This window comes from Henckelia pumila, chromosome 4 (assembly GCF_033568475.1).
Source record: "Henckelia pumila isolate YLH828 chromosome 4, ASM3356847v2, whole genome shotgun sequence".
NCBI classification, from domain to species: Eukaryota; Viridiplantae; Streptophyta; class Magnoliopsida; order Lamiales; family Gesneriaceae; genus Henckelia; species Henckelia pumila.
Window position 1 is genome coordinate 47710576 of NC_133123.1, and position 23249 is coordinate 47733824.

Here is a 23249-nt window from a genome sequence, read left to right on the forward strand (position 1 = left end):
TGGCCCAATCACGCCCGTCTTGGTTGAAAATAAACTACTCAATAATTGAAAACAATAATTCAAAAATAAAAATAAAAAAAAAAGAAAAGAAAAGAAAAGAGAAATCTTCTCTCTCAAGCCTTGTAGCCACCTTCCTTGCGTTGTCTGCGTTCTGGAACTTCGGAACCCCCAAAAATATGATATATCTTCTATTTATATGGTCTGGAACCCATACCAATTAATTTCCTTCCAGCACAAGGACTTTTCGGAACAAATCTGATGCCAAAAAATGTGCGCGCGCGCGCGCAGAGCAAAAAAACAGAGTTCTGAAACTCTGATTCACGCGTGGGCGAGCTTGATTCTTGCGCGCGCGCAGTACAAAATTTCTATTGCGAGCGACGATTTTGAAAAATTCATATCTTGAGATCTGTCGGATCGAGTTGAAATTTGGACAGCAGTTTCAAAACATCTTGAACTTAATTATGAACGGTGGAGATCGAATTTGGATTTCTCTAAAATTAAATATGATTTTTCGATCAAGGCTGCTCCGTAATTCACTCTTCAAAAATCAATTTTCCTACAAAATTAACCCGGAGAGTAAAATACACACACATGAACTAAAACACATAAAAACACAAAAAAATAATATGAATGCACATAAAATAGACATAAAAATATCACAAATTAATGCATACAAAATGCACTTATCAAAAGCAACGGAGGAAAAAAAAATTTACAACTCTATCCGAGCCTGGAAAGGGATTGAAATCCTAATCACCAATCCATGGCTAAGTTTGCGGAAAAAATGGGGTTGATACTTCATCCGGGCTATAGACAAGGGAATTGAAATCTGAATTCTATCTTTAGTTATAGCTAAGTCTGCGGGTAATTATTGGGGCTAAATAAAATAAAAATGGGTGCAAAATCCAGAGATGTTATGAAAAACCTTTAATATACCTTGAAAAGTGCTTTTGATCTTAGTGAGTAGAAGTTGAACTTGGTGGAGAGTGTTTTGAAACTAGAGAACGGAATTGATGATTCTATGAAACAAACTTGTTGCATTAGTGTATAGAAAGCTAGGTGGATAGGCAATATTGGTAATTCACAGACACACGAGAACTCTTGAGAAATTTAACTGGACATGGATTAATTGTTGGATATCTGAGGTCGGTTGGTTTTGAAAAATTTATTTTTATCTTTGCTTGTGTGTTGTTTATTTGTTTGTTTTGTTTAGTTTTGCTTGGGACTAGAAAATATTTAAATTTGGGGGAATTTTATAAGTGCATTTTATGTACTTAATTTGTTTATGATTTTAATTATTAATTATTTTGTTTCGAGCAGATTTATGCGTTGTTTTTTTTGTTTGTGTGAATGTAGGGAATCAATAAATTGGTGAGGGAAAAAGGAGAAAAGGAAGATTGAAGAAGAGAAAAGATAGTAAAAGAAAGAAGCAGCAAAGAAAGGAAGAAGAATGAAGTGCTGTAGTTTTGAGAAAGCTCTATACCGCTACTTTGGAGCGCTAAGGAAGAGATAAAGAAGTGAAGTAGCGTTGTTTCTTGCGAGCTTGGGAAATTAAATCAGAGATTAATGTGCACCCGCTCGGAAAGAAATGCGTGCCCGCGCCATAGAAATTATCAGAGTTTTTTAATTCTCGGGAAGGAAATTTTCAGATTTTGTTGGGCTGGTTATTGGGTTTTTCTTGCAACGTATAAAAGGACTTGGAGAGTCAGAAATGAGGGGGAGACGCCGCATAGCTCAGAGATAATTTGGGAGAGATTGATCGTGAAAATTTGAAGGGAAAATATGCACTTAACGTGAAGAATAAATATTGAAGATTGATTGACCAGACACTGCATCGCATATTTGGCTTTGTTTTCTTTCTTTTATATTTTTAAAATTTTGAATGATGTCTACTTTTTCTGAACATGAATTATTGTTATCAGAATTTTATTATGAACTAAATTTCTTAGTCTATGGGTTGGATGGAACCTGGTGTAGGCACGATTAAAACTTTTTAATTTTATTGAATTGAATTCCCTTAGATTAATTATTTTTCTTGTATTGATTGTCGTTTCAATTACTTGATCAATAATTGATTTGTTATATTTATTTGAAATCCGGCACTCGGGAGAGGAAATTTTCAATAGGATCAATAGAAAACACACTATTAATTGTTTATATAACTCGAGAGAGTATATAACTTTAATAGAGCCTTAAAATGAACATCGTTTTACACATATCATGACTACAATTAAATTCTTAATAAGGATATAGGAATTGAACTGTAGTTGATACACTCTATTTGGCACTCGGGAGAGGAAAATAGAATAATCTAAGTGTTCTTGGCTATTAATTGAAAGGAATTCATTAAAATAAATTAACTAGGAGTGATTGTTGTCGAAATCAGGTAAAATCTAAACATCTAGACCATTTTTTCTCTGATCGATATTCTCTTAAAATTGTGCATGTGCTAGCTAAAATTCACTGTTTATTTAATTTTTCAGCAAAATTCTAAAATTTGATTCTCTAAATAAAATTATGACTATTTTAATTACAAGTACTGAATATTTTCATTTACTCCTCGTGGGATTGAAACTTCATTTACTCTTTACTAAAACTTGACAATCGTGCGCTTGCGAGCGTAAATTTCACAACAGTGACCGCGTGGGTTGCCCAGTTTTTAATGGCGGGCGGGAACCGCTCTTTCTGATTTTTCGTCCTTCTTCCATTATTGCTTTGCTCCATCATTATCATGTTCTTTTTCACTCCATATGTGTCATAAAACCTCAAACTTACTTCATCATCTACAAACGTCAAAAACAACAATAAAACACGCATAATACCACTCGATACATCACAAAAGCCAACTCAAATCATATGCAATTAGTGATAGTTCAATATGGGAGTCAATATGTGGCACCTACTGTATCTTCAGAGTAGTGTGTGTATACTGGTGTCGGGTGGCGCGTATAGTCTAGGCATGGTATTTGAGAGTTTGATATCTGATTACTAGAGCATTATGTTATATGCATTGCATATAGACATGTATACTCATACATTACGTATTGGACGAGTGTCTCTCATGTCTCTGTTTTTAATATGGACACTCTATTCAACGGGACAATTGCAAGTTTCTTAAGATTTGGATCAGTATTTATTCTGTGACCAGGTCCTGGGAGCAGACGTTACTGTGATTTAGTTTAAGATGGTGTTTGACAGAGCTTATAAGCTATTGAAAACAGTTTATAAGTTGTTTCATAGCTTATAAGCTCTGTATATTTGTTTGGAAATTTGTTTGTTGAGCAGCCTATAAGCTGTTAAAATAAGTTGTTTGACAGCTTATAAGTTATTTTTAATTAAAAAAAAAAAAAATAGGGTCACCCCTACTTTTTATAAAAAAAAAAATTTATTTTGATATTTTACTTTACATGTTATCCTTATATATTTTATTAAATTCTCATCATACCCTCTGCCATTTTTTTGTACATAATTTATCAATTTTTTTATAAATTAAAATTAAAAATATTTATTTTTTTAATATAAGTTTAATATTTTTGATAAATTTAAAACTATTTTTGTATATATATTATTACTATTTACATTACATTCATAATGTCATATCATTTTTGGTAATTTTGACAATACAAAAATTTTATAATACCAAACATATAAACATCTTTTAAGTTTTTTTAAAATAAGTTCATCCAAACACTTTAACAGTTTATTTTTAAAATAATACTTGACAATTAAGAAGCTCTTAAATTCTTTTTAATAAGTTTCGTCAAACACCTTTTAAGTTTATTGATGGATTTGTATTATTCGTTTTGAGTTGCTTAAATTTCTTTTCAGTTTTCTAGTTAAGTTTCCACTGTAATTATGATTATATCACAAATTATTATTATTATTATTATTATTATTATTATTATTATTATTATTATTATCTATAGATCTGATTAGTTTTTTGTTTTGTTTTCTCCCTTTTAGAAATATAGATAGATACAATTAGTTGTAAACATGGAAATTGGGAAACAACACACGCCACACAGGCTTGCTCCAGCATCGTCAAGTCCGCCACCCCCCCAACGGACATTTCGAAGCCTCACTTCTCTATATAACTGTAAGCTGAGATCTAACACCCATATTCTCGATCATGCAGTCGGCGGTTTCTCTCTCGCTTTCTTCGCCGTCTCCCGTGGCTCGGTACGGCCTCGTTAGCTCCCATAATCTCACGCCTGGATCGCGTCGATTTTGTGGCCTTCGCGTTGAGGCTTTTCACTCGAAATCATCCTGGGATTCTTCTTCCTCTCGTTCAAATCGATTATATGTGCATTCGAAGCATTCCGATTTTAGTAAGGTTTTTGCGGCGTTGAAAGGCAATGGCGCCCCGTCTTCAAGCGATTTTGACTATGATTTAGTGATTATCGGAGCCGGGGTTGGTGGCCACGGCGCAGCACTTCATGCTGTTGAGAAGGTAATGCTCCAGTGGCTCCACTGCGTTCCTGTTCGAAGTCTTCTCCTTTTTTTTTCTTTTCTTGCTTCTATTTTGATTGTCTGAGCTAATTTAGTTGTGAATTGCAGATTTCCATTTGATGTTTCAAGGTTGTGTTTTATATTTTTGTTAAAAACAAACAAACATTTTTTTTTTTACAATGCCATTCATTCTAAATTGTTTTGCATATTTCATCTAGCAGATTATTACTAAAACGTGTGAAATATTATGTACTGCAGGGCTTGAAAACTGCAATCGTAGAAGGGGATGTTGTCGGCGGGACGTGTGTTAATAGGGGATGCGTTCCTTCTAAAGCACTTCTTGCTGTAAGTGGTCGCATGAGGGAGCTTCAAGATGAACATCACATGAAGTCTTTTGGCTTACAGGTACTTCTTTCCCCGCATGATCAGTACTGTGTAAATTTTGAACCATTTTGATAAACTCACTTTTACAACCTAAACTGTCATGAGATTTTGAGTTGGTTATTAGGACCGAAAGGTACATTTCATAAATCTGAACTTGTTATGGCTGAATGACTCTCTAAATTTTGAACCATTTTGATAAACTCTCTTTAACAACTTAAACTGTCATGAAATTTTGAGTTGGTTATTAGGACTGAAAGGTACATTTCATTAATCTGAACTTGTTATGGCTGAATGACTGCACTTTCCTTCGAAACTAGTGAAGGGAAACAACTGTTTGACCCTTTCCACTGTTAACTTCTGGCTTTTTGCACAAACTGGTATGCAGGAAAATGTAAATGTGATGTGGATGCTGCATGTAAACAATATCTGTTGGACAGACTGTCAATTACAGAAAATTTATGATCTTCTCTACCTAATTTAACATTTAACATAAGTTATGTACTTCTTTGATAAATAATTAAAACTGCTCAGTCAGTGATTCTTGATTTTGTGTGGTATGCATCATGTTCAGGTAAATAATAGTTTGCTATCCTATTACATTCTTACAGTTTCCATTTCACGTTTTCCTGGGTCATTTTTCCCATTTTACCAATCATCACCTGCCACAATGACAGGTTGCAGCTTTAGGATATGACAGACAAGCAGTTGCCGATCATGCAAATAATCTGGCCTCCAAAATCCGTAGCAATCTGACCAATTCAATGAAAGCTCTTGGCGTCGATATATTGACTGGTTTTGGTACGATTTTGGTATGTCCACAATTTCTATCATCTGAAATTGCAGTCCTGAGGATTATAAGAATATTCAAATTCTCCGCCTTCTTATCAAAACTTTATTGTGATGGTTTAGGCTTTTCCCCCATTTTGATGTAAATAATTTTGGACATCCTCAGGGTCCGCAAAAGTTGAAATTCGGAAAAGGAGATTCTGGTGACACTATCATAACTGCAAAAGACATCATAATTGCCACTGGCTCTGTCCCCTTCGTACCCAAGGGAATTGAAGTTGATGGTAGGTGCATTACGTGCTTCATATGCTACTTTTACCTGAAATTTCTCATTGTTTTGCTATTTATGTACATTTTAATATTATGTGTCCTTGGGGCAGTGTTGTAAATGGCGGGAGGCGGTGGCGGTGCGGTCCGTGACCGCCTACCGCCTCGGCCGCCTCGGCCGCCTAGGCACTGCCTAGGCGGTTGAATTTTTTTAAAGCATTTTTATGGGTGGCGGACGGAGGCAGGCGGCTGAGGTGTGTGGTGGAGGGTGGGAGAGCAAAAATGAAAAAAAAAAATGGCTAGTGTTTTTGAAATGAGCCCAAGATCTAGGGTTTTAAAATAGATAAACTTTGACTAGGATTTTAAAATGTATTGACTTTTGACTAGAATTTAAAATTAGTTGACTATGGACCTTGACTCAATTTAAAAAGCCTTGGCCGCCTCAACCGCTTCAACCGCCCGAGCACCCTCCTCGCCCGCCTCGCCCGCCTCGTCGTCCGCCTCGCCCGCCTTGCAGCTTGGGCCACCTGAAACGACCGCCTCATGCCGAGGCGTGGCGGTCGAGGGCCGCCTACCGCCTAGGCGGCCGCCTCGACCGCCATTTAGAACACTGCCTTGGGGTTATGCTTAGGTGGAAGTGAGAGTGTTGCGGCAGTAATGGCTTCTTATATTTTCCGTACCATATTTGATTCCAAGTTTTCTTTTGTACAAATAAAGTTGCACTTTCCTTTGGAGAGATGTCAGAAATTCTTACTCTACTCTGTGGTACTTATTTCTTGGGACATTACTACCCTTGCTTGTTTAAGCCTAACATTGGTATATCGAATACAAGGGTCTACAACTCAGTTCAGATAAATATATAAGATTTATAGCAAGTTGTTAGCTCTCAAACATTCGCGTGTAATTGATATACAGCTAGCACCAAGTGTGATTTCCCTACTTTTCTAAGCTTACCCAAAGCTAGAAAATAGAAATTATCTAGGTAGACTGATGAGGGATGTTAAGAAAATTGTTGTTCAAGCTATGGTGGGGGAGTACTCAATCATTTTTCAATTACAAGGCCTACTTCTTTCCCAAGATTTATTCCATATCTTTTCTATTGACTGGATAATTAATTTTAGCTTTCAGCGTGATGATATCCATCTGTTATCCTGGCTGCAGGTAAGACAGTAATTACCAGTGATCATGCTCTTAAACTGGAATCTGTCCCAGAATGGATAGCAATCGTTGGCAGTGGTTACATTGGCCTTGAATTCAGCGATGTGTATACTGCACTCGGAAGTGAGGTCTATAAATAACTCCTTCTATAGTGCTTTTATGTCACAAATTTTATTAGAAGGCTTATTTTAGGATAAGATGTTGGTCGGAATGCTTCCTTTTCTGAAGATAAAACTGAAAATGTACTTCTTGGAGTTGGAAGGGCTCTTTTTATTTCTGTCAGTTCCCTTCAAGAGTCTCAGATTGATAGACCAATCCATATTTTTCTGTGGTCCCCCTCGGGATACTGATCTACTGGACTAATAAATCAACTTCCTAAATGATGTTCTTATTATGAGAAAACTATCCGCCTTTGTTGCTAATCGCTGTTCAACCGTGTATATGATAATTGAGTTACTTTTTAAAACCATTGTGATCATGTGATAAAGATGCCAAGCTGATCATGGATGCCCAGGTTACATTCATTGAAGCTTTAGATCAACTCATGCCTGGATTTGACCCCGAGATTGGAAAATTAGCTCAGAGAGTTCTTATCAATCCTCGCAAGATCGATTTTCATACCGGTGTATTTGCTAGCAAGGTGCTTATATCTCACAATCTTCTATACATGCAAACTGACGAACCATCTAAGATATAAGATTTCATATTTAATATTTTAATCTTGGCATGTGCAGATTACACCAGCGAAGAATGGAAAACCCGTACAAATAGAGCTCATTGATGCAAAGACAAAGGAGCCTAAGGATACATTGGAGGTAAGTCTCTGAAATCTTTCATAGTTGAAGATTTAGAATGGAAATCTGCATTGCGCTTCTCCCTTCTACACAATTTATTCAGCTTATAGTTTCAGTGCAAAAATCATTGAAAGTAATTTGGAAAAATATTTGAATTGATTTACTGTAATAAGCAAATCGTATATAACAACTACAATTACACCAAGGACTGCGTGTTTGCTCATTCATGTATTTTGTAGCTGTTTTTGCGAAGGCAGCGATGACTTCTTTCTATTTTAGCGCACTTATGACTTACCTAGCATGACTCAAAAACAAAGCTTAATTCTTCGAGACTTTGTTCGCCACAAACAACTAAATTAGCGTTGCTGCGGTGCTCTAGTTAAACTTTTGTTACTCTTGCTGTGGCTTTTGTATGATCGATTGTATGATTCCCTGCAGGTAGATGCCGCTCTTATTGCGACTGGAAGGGCTCCATTTACGCAAGGACTTGGATTGGAAAATGTTAGCCAACTGGCAGAATTATAATTTATAGCTCTTTGTACAATTGGAGGATACAAATTAAAAGGATTTGTAAAAGTATTTATTTTCGTGCAGATTAATGTCCAAACGCAACGTGGATTTGTCCCTGTTGATGAACGGATGAGAGTGATCAATGCAGATGGAAAATTGGTAGGTCCTGCACACAGATGCCGGCTTCAAGATTTCCGAATAGGCTGACTCAAAGTTTTTATTAATAGGTTCCTCATTTGTTTTGCATTGGTGATGCCAATGGGAAAATGATGCTTGCCCATGCAGCAAGTGCACAAGGAATCTCTGGTAATGAACTTCATTTGATCTCTAACTATTCTCATTCCCAATCAATTAACTTTTTTTTTAGCTTATTGTATTGTTAGCTAACCTGCATCATTTTTTTTCAGTTGTTGAGCAACTTTCTGGGAATGACCATGTGCTGAATCATTTAAGCATTCCCGCAGCGTGTTTTACCCATCCTGAAATCAGTATGGTTGGATTAACAGAGGTATCTTCTCCCACCTCGAATTTGCTCTCATTTTTATGGCTCTCTACTTCATTCTTTGATTTGAGTTAGCTAGCATTTTCCATTTCCTCAGTTAAGATGTCAAACCCAAAGAATATATTCGAATGGACGATGAAGGATTTCATTTCTCTGTATAGTCTAGATACAAAATTGCTGTATATATGTGCAAGTATTATGGCTAAGATTGTGACATCTGTCCCAAGATCCGATAGTCTGTTGTAAAGAATCTAACAATTTAACTAGTTCCTCTATTTTGGAGTGATCCTTCGCATGGGCTCATCATCTTTAATGGGCTGAATCAATGGCCTTACTTGTTGATTCTTTTTCATCCTGAATTGTCTTGGGACTTGGGCTTTATGGAGCTTTGTTTTTCTTCATGGGCTGTAGATCCTTGTCTTCCTCTTCCCAGTTCCCCTATATCTTGCATTTGTATTGAACCTGTCTGTAAACTTCCCAACTATTTCACTTGGTAGTTCCATTTGCAATTTTACATCACCGGACGTCTTGCTTTTCTGAAATTTAGCAGTGGAGCGACGACTGATTTTTCCATTTGGAATCTTGGCAGAAATAATTCCCTGTTAACTAGGATGCCATTGATAAGGAGGACGTAAGGTTAAGAGGTAGATATTGATGATTGAATTGTTCAGTGCTTCGATAGATTTGTTGAATGACTCAAATTACAGTATCTTTGTGTTAGTTAAGAAATAAGAGCTTGTAACCATTATTGCATACGATAATGGTGAATTAGCTACCGCCTACCAGATGGATATTGGATATGAGATTCTATCATCTCCTTTGGCAGATAAAAAGATACTCTTATATGGTAATATAATATAATAAAATAGGAAAAGGAAATAAAGTTTGCTTCTGGTGACTTCAGGTCTCGTTATGATTTAGTTCTGCTTCTCAAGTACCTTCAATTTTTGTAGCCTCAAGCAAGAGAAAAAGCTGAGAAGGAAGGATTTGAAGTAAGTGTTGTCAAAACAAGTTTCAAAGCAAACACAAAAGCCCTTGCTGAAAATGAAGGGGAAGGACTGGCCAAGGTGATGATGCATAATGCAAGTTAATTTAGTTGAAATTATCCGCCCGATTGTCGGTAATTTTGTATGTCTTTTGCTTTCATTTCTTTGGTAAATGAATGGTGAATCTAATCATTGACGAAGGGGCCTTGTGCTATTCTATCTTTATCATTATCGGTTGTGTGTAGAATGTTTTTTAACCTCACCCAAATAATAACTATTGAAAGATTTTTTATTTTTTATTTTTTTGCAAATGCTTTGCCGAGCCACTTTACTATTTGTCCCCATCTATATTACTGTCCTGGCAACAAACCATAGTTCCCTCTCTGTACTTTTGAGATTTTGCAAGTTTAACACCTACTGAATATCTTGTGCAGTTGATATACAGACCTGACAATGGTGAGATCCTTGGGGTTCATATTTTTGGATTGCATGCCGCGGATCTCATACATGAAGCGTCCAACGCCATAGCCCTGGGAACTCGCATACAGGTACCATTTGCTCCAAAGCCTCTAGTTGGGATAACAAGCTTGTTGAGTTTTTCCTGGTCTAGCAAGAATACACCTGGAGTGATATGTGAAAATAATACACTTGGTTTTATATTTTTTCATCTTCAAATCATGGTATCCATCATTTAGTTCTGTAGAAAAAGATTAATTTTTCTGATAAAATTAAGCAAAACTCGTACTTGGAGATATCTTTTGGTTTTAAATTGGCATTTCTTGAATACCTTGATTTTGATTGTTGAAGTCCACAATCAAAATTTTTTTTTTTTTATAAGAAACACATTTATTATTAATAAAAGCAGGACAACCTGGCTTTATGATATCGTTGTTCTTGAAACAACAGTAACCATAAGCTAAAATTAAAGCAGGACTTTTCCTTCATCTGTGAAAATTAGCAGAGATGACTGATTAGTGCATCTTCAATTTAATTTCGAAACAATCCGCTTTCACTTTCAGATGCTTACTTTTGTCCCAATTCTTACACTGCAGGACATAAAACTTGCTGTGCACGCACATCCAACCTTATCTGAAGTTCTAGATGAGCTCTTCAAATCAGCAAAGGTAATCTTATGGTTCTAAATTTTAAGAAGCACCAGTTCCAGTTAATGGATTCAATTGTCATCTTGATGCTCTAATGAGTTTTATGGCACAAAAGGTGGCTCATCACATTGACATAATCTAGATATTACCTGTAACCTCATGTATGATGTTTGTAGATGTATCAGTCTCTTGTTCAAAAATCTACAACGTGTGACTGTCACGGTTGACTCGTGAGATGAGATGAGATGAGATGACGGAAGGTGTAAGATATAGGGATGTGTTACGACCACAAATTAAGAACTCAATTTATATTGGAAAAGGAATAGAAATATTTTCCCAGAGCAAGCTCTGTAAACCCTAGCAGAATGCTAGTATATCCCCTAGCAAAGGCTAGTTACAAATTAAGAGCAATCACCGAATGAACAAAATAACTTCCTCCTCGTGCCTTTATCTATTGCCTTCTTTCTCGATTCTTCCAAGACATCTAGGCCCACCATCTAGACACTTCTAAGACATCTTGGGCTATTTGGATCTAGGCCCACTAATAACAGCCCACTAATAACAACCCACTAATAACAGGTCCATAACAATACCGCCGTCTTCGAAATCAGCCTTGTCCTCAAGGCTGAGTCTTGAAACCTGATCTTCTTCAAATCTTGCTTCCCTCCCGCCAACATCAAAGCCAATAACCTCAAAACCAAGATTGAAGAACTCATTGTTAAATTCCTGCAACTTTGAGTAAAAATTACGAAGCTTGTTCTTCCATCGACGTGCTTTGACGACAATAAAGCTGCTAGAGAAATCCCTCAACTGCACATTCTCTGAGTCTTGTATGGTCATTGCACAAGAACCTTTACTCCACATCTTTCTTGTATTTGACTTCATGACTAAAGAATTAACTTCTCTGAGTTCTATTTTAATTCCGACAACAGCTTTGAATCTAAAAAGAAATTCAGCAGACGACCATTCAGCCATGAGTGATAGCTTCCTATTATCAGCAGCATCATTCCCTATGCGTTTGACCCTTCTTGCTAAAATCTGCCCTGGCTCTTAATCACTAGCCATATCAATCTCCAAATCTAAGGGTGATTCTTGCCCAAGCAGCCATCTAACTCTTATCCAGTGCACGATTGAAGTAGTCATCCCATCCAAACATAACTTCCAAGCAATTATTAGCATGAAATCCACCCCTTTCACTCTAAACACTCTTCTGTCCATTGTGATTGTACATGCGCCTATTTCGGTCTTGAATCCACCACCCAAAAGTTGCTTCAGGAGCATCAATTTGCAAACTCCTGCTCTTTGAACTCTCAATTTTTGTGCTGCCAACTCTGTGTCGCGTTCGGACAGGCCGTTCTTGAATAATAGTAACAACACAATGGACGTTTTCCTTGCATTATTAATAGCACTTCCACAGATTAATGGGGCAGCCACAGAAATCGTGGATCTTCTGCCAAAATTTATAGATTGTGAGAGAACTTCTTCAATCGCTTGACGACAAGTCAAAGTGTGTCCCTCGTCACGCTTTAAGTGCAGATTGTCATTTACTTGGGCCCACCCGATATCCAATCTTCCAACCCAACCAATGGACTTATACGAGCCCAGCTCCTTCTCTCGGATGTAGCAATTGCAAACCCTAGTCTTCTTTACCTTAGGAATTGATTCCTTAGCCCTATTAATTAAGGTTGGGTCATGGGCCCACTCCTCTCCTTTAGTCCCAGTCTCACCGATTAATCTCCAATTTCCAGAGATTAAAATTGGACCATGGGCCCAGTTCTTGCCCCAATTGTCAACTATGGACTGTAGGAAATAATAGTCCATGTAATATTCTTCCTCCACAGCCCACTGAGGGAGACCCATCTCTTTCAATCCATCGAGAAACCCTATCGTCATCGCAGAAAGGGAATCCCATGGATGCGTCACTTTATCTGGGCCTTTCTTTTTAACCCGCCGGAACCCTGAACGTGTCGCCTTATCTGGAGCGTCTCCCTTTTAACCAATCGGAAGCAATTGATCGTGGTTCCTTCTCACCGATGCATGTCTTTCGTATGCATCTGACAGAATTCCTTGGATTGTGTTCAAGGAAGTGATCGGTCAAGCATTTCCATTCGATTGGATCTAATGCAACAGACTTGCCTATACTCACTGTCCATAGAACCTGTTTCTTCTCATCTCTGCATCTAAGTTCCTCGGTTTTGTTTTCTTCTGCAACCGGCTCGAGGTCAGTGCATTCGACTACTCCTGCCCCCTGCTCCGATCCCTTGTAGCTTTGCAATTGCTGTTTGATGAGCGAACTTTTCTCCTTGACCACTGGCTTGTTGGTTTTCTCTTCCACATTGTCGAGCATCTGGTTATCAAGCTTCTCTCCAACCTCTGCCCTTTTTTTCCCCAGAATTAGCTGCTCCAGCCACCTTTTGAAGTCTACCAATTCATTGACCGAGTCCCCCATCGCTTTCACTGACTTGTGGATCGATTTCACTGACTGGCTGATTGAATTCACATTCTCTTGTAAGTTCAGCTCCATCGAGTTCATATCCTCTGCTAATTTCAGCACCCTTTCCTCTAATGCATCAACCCTCACCTCAAAATCTGTGGTCGCCATCTTCTTCCCCACTAAGAAATCCGGCAGGTCGGACCAATTGTTACGACCATAAATTAAGAACTCAATTTATATTGGAAAAGGAATATAAATATTTTCCCAGAGCAAGCTCTGTAAACCCTAGCAGAAATGCTAGTATCCCCTAGCAAAGGCTATTTGGATCTAGGCCCACTAATAACAGCCCACTAATAACAACCCACTAATAACAGGTCCATAACTGATGATATATGTGGAATTGCGGGTAACATAATGATTTATAACTTTAATCCTTTGTAGAACCTGAGTCACGCGTTGGATAAAACAAAGATGCGTAATCAACTCATGCTTCATCCTTCACACCAAATGATGCCCTCTAAATCTAGCCAGAATCCCTTAAAGTGCCTTCTCAATTTTCGCTGGTACATGAAATGAACAGTTAGAACAATCTTTATGCTTAAAGAATACGTCCTATCTTCAAAAGTAACTTTCTTGCATATTATTTCTACTGCAGGTTAAAATCAGTACTTCAGGTCAGGTGGTTGAGCCAGTTCCAGTCTAAGCATCCTGGATAATTTTAACTTACCGGAGAATGTGATGGGACTCGATTTAAAAGCTGCACATTTTTTCAGAGGAAGTGCTGGATATGACTGTTATGCGTGATACTTGCAATGGCTTCTTCATTTACTGATATTTATCATCCGCCCAAGTTCGTCACCTTAAGAACGTGCAGTGCTTTAGAAGTTTATCACGAAAACTTGTTCACATTTTTTGCTACCGTAGGAACTCTCTTCTTTCAAATAATAGTTGCCTTCATATTTTTTATTTTTTTTTGGGAGTGTCGATTTTGGATTTGGCAGAAGCACGAAAGGGATGAAGGCGTCAGTCACTGCCTGGTTTCACAAATATTATTGCATTTTGAAGTTGACTCATGATCCTGTGATAACTATAAATTTCACGAGACTAAAAAGTCGGCTGCTGATGTCGATAATTAAATTCTGACGAAATTTAAATAAAATCGATTAATTTAAAAAATTTCGCTGACAAAAACCCAACTGCTCAAAACATATTCTGATATTCCAAAATTGGCCTTGATTAAAAGTTTGAGATTACAATTTTAGCACAAAAATAATATCATAATAAAAAGATCATAAGTATATATTTTGATAATTAATCAACACGACTAATTATAAAATAATTGTGTTAGGAAGAAGATGGCAATAGATGGTCGACCAAGTGTATAATTTTGCATTAACATTTACTTAAATTGGTTTGTTGGATGATATTTTATTTTATAGATTCTTCCATTATAAAATTTTATAAAGTGGTTTTTTAATAAATCTTTTTTCATCACAAGTTATTTCAAGATACATATTTGAATGAGATCACTTGAGAACTATGACCAAAACAATCAGCCCAACAGAGACAACGCCAAAATCTGAAGTTCAATTGAAAGTATTTTGAGATTAGAAATTAAAAGTGGATTTAAAAAAAAACAATTAATAAATAGCTTGCAACTAAAGTACAATTGATACCTAACCTCGCGGAGAGAAGAGTGAAAAGGTTTTTTTTTTTTTTTTTTTTAAAAAAAAAAGAAGAAGAAAAGAAGAATTTCTTAGAACGCACCATTAAACCATTACAGCTACCTTTTAAAAAAAAAAAAAGAAGAAGAAAAGAAGAATTTCTTAGAACGCACCATTAAACCATTACAGCTACCTTGTCAAAGATGATGCAGAAGAACTCTGCACATTGATGCTAGAAAGCCCGCAAAGAGATCAATTTACGACAGTAATCCTCATACTACAACAAATACCTCCTAGATCACTTTTTCGATGACCCGAAGCCCCCAAATCCCATCATAGCTGCGATGTCAGGGTCTATCTCGGGATCCTCCTCTACTGCTTTCTCTTTCTGAATAAGGGATTTGGGTAAACAATTACTGATTGTCCTTGGGTGGACTATTTAAGAAAATTGTAGCAGAAGTAACAAGAGTGAGACCGAGCACCAACCTTTTTCTCTTTCTTTTTCTCTCTTTTTAGGCGTTTTCTTTCATCCTCTTCTTGCTGTTGTTTCAGGATTCTCTCATCAAAATCTATAATGAGAAAAGTCAAGAGTGTAATATAAGCAAGTCACTCATCATCAGAGGCTAACAAGATAGATTAAAAGTCAGGCACAGCAAACACAAGCAAGAGCAGCCGTCAACTGTGTGAGAGGAAAAGTTATGTACATGTTCAACCTCAAAAATGGTCTTGAAAATCAGTAGCATAAATAGAATAAAGGTGATATCATATGTATCAGAATGATCCCAGATACACACTCATCCAATACAGGTCAAGAACAGAAATATCAATGTGGGTACAGCAAAAGAACATCATTGGCTAACGGATATTAAAGACAAAATACCAAAGTCATTCGATTCAAACCTTCTTATCAGGATGAAGGTGCTATTTCCTTGGTTTTCACACATATTCTAGGTTTAAAGGGCTCGTTGGAAAACGAGAATCAGTATCTCATTAGGATGTGTGAATAATTGATAACAATGTTAACGAGATTTTGATTACTTCCATGCAAGAATAATCAATTTATTGTTTTGTTGCCTGACTTGTGGGATCTCAGTTGCCGAAATTAGGATATTGGGAATTCATTAGCAGCCCATAAATTCTGATAAATGAAAAAAGTGCACTGAATCATCTATATCGTTCGTGGAACTTTGCACATGATGTCCTCGATACTTATCTACTGATACTGGCAACATCAATGTCGCAAATAAACCACCCCTACTAATCTTCCCCAGTTAACCGAATTTTTTAGTAAGGATCTCTAAAAGATGCGATACATTACATTCATACTTCAACTTTCAGATAATATGATAGCGGCGTACAGATCTTCACATTGTGGGGTTGGGAAAAAACAAAGCCAGCTTCCTTTAAGAGCTCGTTTGGTAGATGTGACTAGGGCTTGACTGAGAAGTTCTCAAACCCCAGTAACATATTTGGTAATGATCATCGTGCTTTTATAAAACCCAGAACCTTGCGATGAAATATTAGATAATGGGTGATTGATCTTTCACCATAATTTCAGCCGTAGCAGGGATGTGTTGATGTGTTTTACCATATACCACTCAACAATAAGAAGAGACCAAACCCCAGAGTACAGCATAGGTTTTTTATTCCGATGATCAAATAAATATTGTGGGAAGGTTATATCAGACAGAGTCCAATAATAACCTGAATTATTAGTAATCTACCCCACAAACCAGACATCTTATTAAGAACAGCAGTCTTTATCACTTGAAAATTATCACTGAATTTTCAATCACGTTATTATCCGATCACCTCAACCAATAGTGCTCCAAGTGTGTGAAAATGTTAATTATCCAAATGGAAAATTAGATTCTAAATCTGGGATAATTAAACTAATTTACCCTTTCATTCTAAGTCTTACCCTGCTCTGAAAACCCTCCAGTATCTTTCCGCTTTTTGAGAACTTCAAACCGCTGTTGGACCTGTTCACCAAGGAATGTTAAAACCAAATATACAGTCGCAGAACAAATATAGTTCTGTGGTCAGAGATAGGCAATTATTATGTGATGTTCAGAATTTCCATTCTTGGGCATGGAATAGACACTATGTGCAGGAAACTGGCTAATTTAAGAATAGTATGTTTGAATAGGCACTATGTGCAGCAAACTGGCTAATTTCCACTATGTCACTGAAAGTATAGTATGTTGGTACTTTAAAATGGGGTTCAAGTTACATGGTCTTGATCATCACTCACAAATTGGCTCAGTTTGGCACCATATAGGCTAAAGGTAATAGTCAGAACACCTACATCAGTTAATGCATAACCTAAAAAAAAGCATCAATAGATAAATGTTCAAGGCCTACCTGCTCTAAAGTTGCCCTTTCAGCCCGCATAGACATACCCAATGCTCGTTGGTCTAAGAAAAAGAATACAAAAATAAGTCAGCAATTATAAATCACAGCAGATGAAGCATAAACAAACAAATCTTATTGTAAATTAGAAGAAGACATACGCTTCTTTCCATTTATATGATCCAAGTAGTTTGCAGAATCTTTTACTACACATTCACAAACTGAGCAAAAGTATCCCGCCTGAAATAAAATAATTAAGTTATGGGGTAAAACAAAAATTAAAGTGAATCACACGAAAAACTTAAGTGTACGGCATGATTTCTTCACACTTTTCAGAAGATTGATTAACAAACTGTGCAAAACAAATTCAAAAATATATAAAAGAGTAAACTGCCAAAAATAAATTTCAATAATGTAAACATTTAGAAGCAAAATAAAAAAATTGTTCTCAATTATCAATTTTGTTGGAGATAACCTCAATTTTGTTATGCCGTACATGCAAAATAATTAATCCATTCAACAATAAAAATTGAACAGATGCTAGCACCACCAAAAAAATTGAACTTGACAAAATGTTCAGCACTCCAAACATATTGTCATAGACGTGCTTTTCATTTTCTGAAGACGTCTCATTCATGAATTGCATGATTTAAAACATTAAGTTGTTAAAAATTTATAGAGAATCCTGATCCCATGGGAATCCGTTCAGTACTTCAGAAAAATTCAAGTCGTGTCCAACACAATCTCGAGAGACTGGAGTCTTTTCTCAGAAGATAAAGAAAGAAACATCCATTCAGTATTCATTTTAAGTTGCACCACTTTCACATAAGTTAGGGAAAATCTGAATGACTTTCACCGGAAAAGACAATACTAACAACACAAGTGCAATAAGAGAAATTATGAGTAGCTACCTGCTGACTTAGAGGTGCAATGGGCGTCACAACCTACAAAAACAATAAATAATATCACGCATCAAAACATATATCTACTTGTCCATGCTAAAATATTTTACTATTTTCCAATGAAAACAAGGGAAAACCACAAAAAAAGGAGAAAGCAGACTCCATGTAGGGAAAATCAAACTCCATCAAACTAAATTTTCATAATTTTGACCAGAACATGCGTAGTCTACTCTCATCACTGTTCTAAAAGGCAGCGCCTATGTGCTAGGCGGTTGTCCACCACCCTGATTTTTAGACATTTGATTCCTTTGGGTGCTATTTCATTAATCAGCTGCCTAGACTGCCTAATTGCCGCTTAGGCGGCTCAAAATCCGCCTGAGTGGCCTCTTAGATTAATATATAATATATTTTTTTAATTTAGCTTTTAAAAAAGTTTGTTTGACAGATTTTCCGATCAATTTGTATCAGATGAAGATGAGGAATATGAGATGAATTTGGAGTTTGAATTCGATAAAGAAGAATTATTGGAGAATTATTACATAAACAAGAAAAATTAGATATTCATACTAAACAGAAAAAACCGTTTAGGATGAATAAGTTATTTAGGCTAAAAATCATTTAGGTGAACTAGATATTTAGGCTAAAAAGAAAAAAAACCACCTAGGTCCCGCCTAGGCGGCCACCTATGCGTCTAGGCGCTAGGCGGTGGGTGACCATCCGCTTACCGTCTACCGCTTTTTAGACCATGGACTCCCATCAGACAACATTCATCAGAAATGGAGAAAGAAGAACAAGAACATAATAAAATCAATAGTATTATAATATGCAGTATTGTAAAAAAGTAAAGAAAAATGTGAGCATACTACACCTGTTACAGTCATGCGCACTTGAATCCTGACATTGCATATTTTTTTACATGACTTCAAATGTATCAACCCCAAAGAGACATGAGATTAGAATGGAGAGAAAAGTAAACAGGTGAAATGACAGTATTGTCATTTTATTAAAGGAGACATCTGTTTAGTTGTCGCAAATCGATCCAACGGCGTCACTATGGATCTGTGGATCAACATACTAAACTGATAGCTCATCAGGAATCAGTTGTTAGCAGATCCAGGCGGATAGAGAAGGTTGGTTGAAAAGTTGAACTATTGAACTGTTGCAAGACTTCCCTGACAGTTCAGAACTAAGGGACATTAGTTCCCAATACAGACCCCAGATCATTTGTCTTCTGGAAACTCGAATGACAGGGGTTCTGCATGATTTATTTATCCCAAAAATGGAAAAATACTTTTGCTATAGGCATGCCAATACTGTAACAGGCAAACAATAAGAAATAAGAATTCTAGGCACCCAAAATTCCTCTCCATCTATGTTTTACTATCAACCACATGAACTAAAGTGTCACTGATTTTCAGGAACGAACATTTACCAATCTCCATCCAAAAGTTTCAACATTCACGCACCACTTATTAGTTATGCATCAGAGAAACAATAGAATCTTGATGGTGACATTAAGAAGAGTGAGAATCTCAAAACACAAATGCAAACGCTAACCTGGGTCTTTCCCAGGCGTGATTCGAGGTCCACTTCATAATCTCTATGCTTCAAAGGTTTCCGCTGGACTATGGGGCCCCGTGCTGCGTTAAAGTGGCAATCAATCCAAAATGTCGAGCTTTAGCACAACAGACTAACCCAATATATTAAACAGTTTTTTTTTATCAACACAACTAAGCAAATAACCACCAAAACTGAACTCTTACATTTTGACTTTGCTTTACCCTGAGCCTCCTGCACGGAAGAACGTGTATAAGCAAATCACCATAATCAAGTGCAGGGCAAAGCAAGAAGCATATCAAAAAGAGTAATATCAATTCAGTTTATGTCAATTAACAGCGAAACCTTCTCTTCACGCTCGCGAGCTCGTTGTAGATACTCCTCTCTATCGAATTTTCTTCTAAAAGTGTTGTCGACACCAGCAGCCTGCACGTAAAGCACCAACCCGTCAGCTCAAAAATTTGAATGATTTGATAAATAAAGCATAATTGATGAGCATGGATAACTCACGACATTGCCGGATTGAGCCATTATGCAGTTCAAAATTTGTATTTACACAGAAATAGCAGGAGAAGAGCTATGAACAGAATCAAATTAGGGCAAAATAATCGATGGAATGCAATTGGGTTAGGAGTCATCAGACAGACGGACCCTAGTCCCTAGTCCCTAGTTTGTGAATTGAGATTTCATATGGACCAAAATAATACTTGGGGAATAATTCAGTGGCTCATATGAAAATTCAAAATGACCAAGTCTGTTTAGAAATTGGTTGAGAAAATTAAATTTGAATTTAAAACTTAACTAAAATATCTATTATGCCACCTCAAAAAATATATATGATAACTTTGAATTTTTTATTATGTTATACTACATCACAATAATTTTAAATGAATAAATTGACATTTATGTTTTAAAACAGTATTTTGTTAAAATTTTCAAACCAATTTTAATGACGACAATAGTTTTAAAAAAATCGATTAGATTCAACTCTTACGACAAAATCTCATCGATTTTCAATAAGAACGATTGTATAAAAGTTTTTCAACTGCTAGGGGTCTTGTCTTGTAATTTGGTTAAAATTTCATGCATAGAATGGTGTAAATTTAACATCATTAATGAACATTTTATTTAAGCTAGTGTTTAGAAATGCTTTAGAAAAAGGTTATTATGAATTTAACACATCAAATACACATTTTTTTTATTTTTTTGGAAAACTAAATTAACATATGTGTTAGGAAATCAAATATCAAAGTTTCGATGTTTAACAAAACAAATTTGCACATCAACAACAGTAGCAGAAGACCGCAAAGCAGAAATAAAGCAGAAGAACTTAACCACGAATAAGAAACAGAAGCAGAAGAGCTTAACAGCAGAAGCAGAAACTTAAATAACAGACATTAAAAGAAGATCAGATCAGAACGTGATCAGAACGCCTTATTTACCAGTCCAAGCTATTATCCAAAGGTCTCTAGTAGGGGTGTTTATCGATCGGTTCGGTCCGGTTTTTGATTTTTTATTTCGGTTTTTCCGGTTTTCGGTTTTAGAAATATATAATCCGATATCCGATCCCGTTTTCCTTCGGTTCGGTTCGGTTTTTTACTAAATCGGTTTGGTTATTTCGGTCGGTTATTTCGATTTTGATATAATTATTTTAATTAATATTATAAATATATTTTAAAATATAATATGTTATCTTTTAAATGAATTTTTTGTAAAATATTTAAATTCAAAGTTTAAATGACTTAAATAAACAACAATCAACTAAAAATTATTAAAAATGATTCTTTATTCACTAGGTATCATATCAAAAAATATATAATATAAAAAATTCTATAAATAAAATTATTTATTTAATAAAATTTCGGCTTTTTCGGTCGGTTCGATTTTGAGATATATAATCCGAAATCGAACCAAATAAATTTCGGTTTTAACATTTATATCCGAATTTCAAATTTCAGTTTTCGGTTTGGTTCGGTGTTTGGTTTTTTCGATTTGGATTTCCGGTTTTTTCGATTTTATTCGAAGTTTGAACACCCCTAGTCTCTAGTACACTGATTTGCGCAGCTACAATGTACCTTTCTACAGTGAACTAAAGGACAATAAAACGGCTATTTTTATCAACGAATATATTTGAATCAAGATGACTGTTATCTTGTACATATAAATAGAGACCATAACATACAGAAGAATGGATCGGCTTACAAAACTCACACCACTTACAAAGAGCAACTAAACACTTTTAGTTGTTATATACATTCAAGAAGAGTTCAACGCTTACAATAGAAGATCATTTACAGAAGTCGAAGAACACTAGCACACACATCAAGATATATCAGATCTCTTAGGATCACTTTGTGTTATGTGTTGAGTTTGTGCAAACTCTGTAAACTAATTAGTTAAGTGAACTGATTAAAACACTTGTGTAAGATCAGTCGAGAACTTATTTATTGGATCTAGGAGTCTCAGTTGTAGGTAGTAGAGTAAGTCCTAGCTGAGGTGAGGTGTTTCAAGGGTTGTAATACTCAAATTCTTCTATAGTACCTTCTAGCAAAACCAGAAGGAGTGATGTAGGAGTATTTGAGTCTCCGAACATCCAGAAATAATCTATTGTGTTATTTACTACTTTATACATTCACGAACCGGTAGAACCAACTGATGCATTTCATTATCCTAGTTGACCACTTTAAGCACAAATATACATGTTGGTCGACTTTCGAGATCCAGGAGAAAGGAGAGTTCAGTGGCTCACACTACTGAACTCATTAGCAACTAGTAGCTACTGCGCTTATCGAATCAGTATTAGAACAGTAGTAACTCACTACTTGTCTATCCAACAGCAGTAGCAACTCGATCCTAACATGTTTAAATAATAAAGGAATCTTGAAAAATCAAATTAAAATAATATAATTTTACTTAATGATTAATGTCTACTGAATAGAGTATTGTTGTCATACAAAGGATATCATTGGTTCAAATCCAATAATAGATATAACTAGATACCTTATTAAATGGTATTTGTTAAGTTTTTTGATCACCCCCCCTTAAATATTGATTTTGTATTTCATTTTGTACATGGTGATAGACTTGTTTTTTTAGTTTATGACTTGTGAATGAATTTATTTACCTTTTAAAAAAATCAGATTCTGTTTGATTGGATTCTTTCAACAAAATCCAATCAGAGTAGGGTTTTTTTTCGAGACATTATGAAAGTAACGTAATTGACTTACTTCCAAACAAATTTATTTTAACAAAAATGGTTGACCGTAAGATGGATATACCGACTATATTTACCACCTCTCTATTTATTGGATTGATATGAGACGATTTTATAGATATATATTCATGAGACGAATCGATCCTTGTCTACAAGAAAAAGTAACATTTCAATATAAAAAATAGTA

At 35.9% G+C, this 23249-nt stretch overlaps 2 protein-coding genes across 2 annotated transcripts; one reads left to right on the forward strand and one right to left on the reverse strand.

Moving 5' to 3' along the window:
• The first annotated feature begins 4009 nt into the window (after positions 1-4009).
• Positions 4010-14339, forward strand: LOC140863574 (dihydrolipoyl dehydrogenase 2, chloroplastic-like). The gene is made up of 15 exons (XM_073267097.1): positions 4010-4450; positions 4708-4854; positions 5508-5642; positions 5786-5903; positions 7048-7172; positions 7559-7684; positions 7779-7859; positions 8277-8339; positions 8433-8507; positions 8576-8654; positions 8756-8856; positions 9804-9917; positions 10271-10384; positions 10889-10960; positions 14029-14339. Exons 1-15 carry the CDS (start codon positions 4130-4132, stop codon positions 14074-14076), a joined length of 1719 nt encoding a protein of 572 aa, XP_073123198.1. The 5' UTR covers positions 4010-4129; the 3' UTR covers positions 14077-14339.
• Positions 14340-15168: 829 nt separating this feature from the next.
• LOC140865897 (uncharacterized) lies at positions 15169-20534 on the reverse strand. The gene is made up of 10 exons (XM_073270729.1): positions 20359-20534; positions 20194-20274; positions 20055-20082; positions 19849-19931; positions 18301-18333; positions 17551-17629; positions 17402-17454; positions 16959-17019; positions 15524-15606; positions 15169-15425 (listed from the first exon to the last, which is right to left on the reverse strand). The coding sequence occupies exons 1-10, from the start codon at positions 20377-20379 to the stop codon at positions 15336-15338; spliced, it is 612 nt and encodes a 203-aa protein (XP_073126830.1). The 5' UTR covers positions 20380-20534; the 3' UTR covers positions 15169-15335.
• Between the last annotated feature and the right edge of the window lie 2715 nt (positions 20535-23249).

What these genes read in the sequence shown, in the direction of transcription:
- LOC140863574 (XM_073267097.1), top strand. Translation starts at nt 4,130, where the DNA reads ATGCAGTCGGCGGTTTCTCTCTCGCTTTCTTCGCCGTCTCCCGTGGCT. An exon ending in CACTTCATGCTGTTGAGAAG is followed by an intron (nt 4,451 to 4,707) that starts GTAATGCTCCAG and finishes TATGTACTGCAG; the next exon opens with GGCTTGAAAACTGCAATCGT. An exon ending in GTATGGTTGGATTAACAGAG is followed by an intron (nt 8,857 to 9,803) that starts GTATCTTCTCCC and finishes CAATTTTTGTAG; the next exon opens with CCTCAAGCAAGAGAAAAAGC.
- LOC140865897 (XM_073270729.1), bottom strand. Translation starts at nt 20,379, where the DNA reads ATGGCTCAATCCGGCAATGTC. An exon ending in TTGCACCTCTAAGTCAGCAG is followed by an intron (nt 17,630 to 18,300) that starts GTAGCTACTCAT and finishes ATTTTATTTCAG; the next exon opens with GCGGGATACTTTTGCTCAGT. An exon ending in TCATATAAATGGAAAGAAGC is followed by an intron (nt 17,455 to 17,550) that starts GTATGTCTTCTT and finishes TCTTTTTCTTAG; the next exon opens with ACCAACGAGCATTGGGTATG.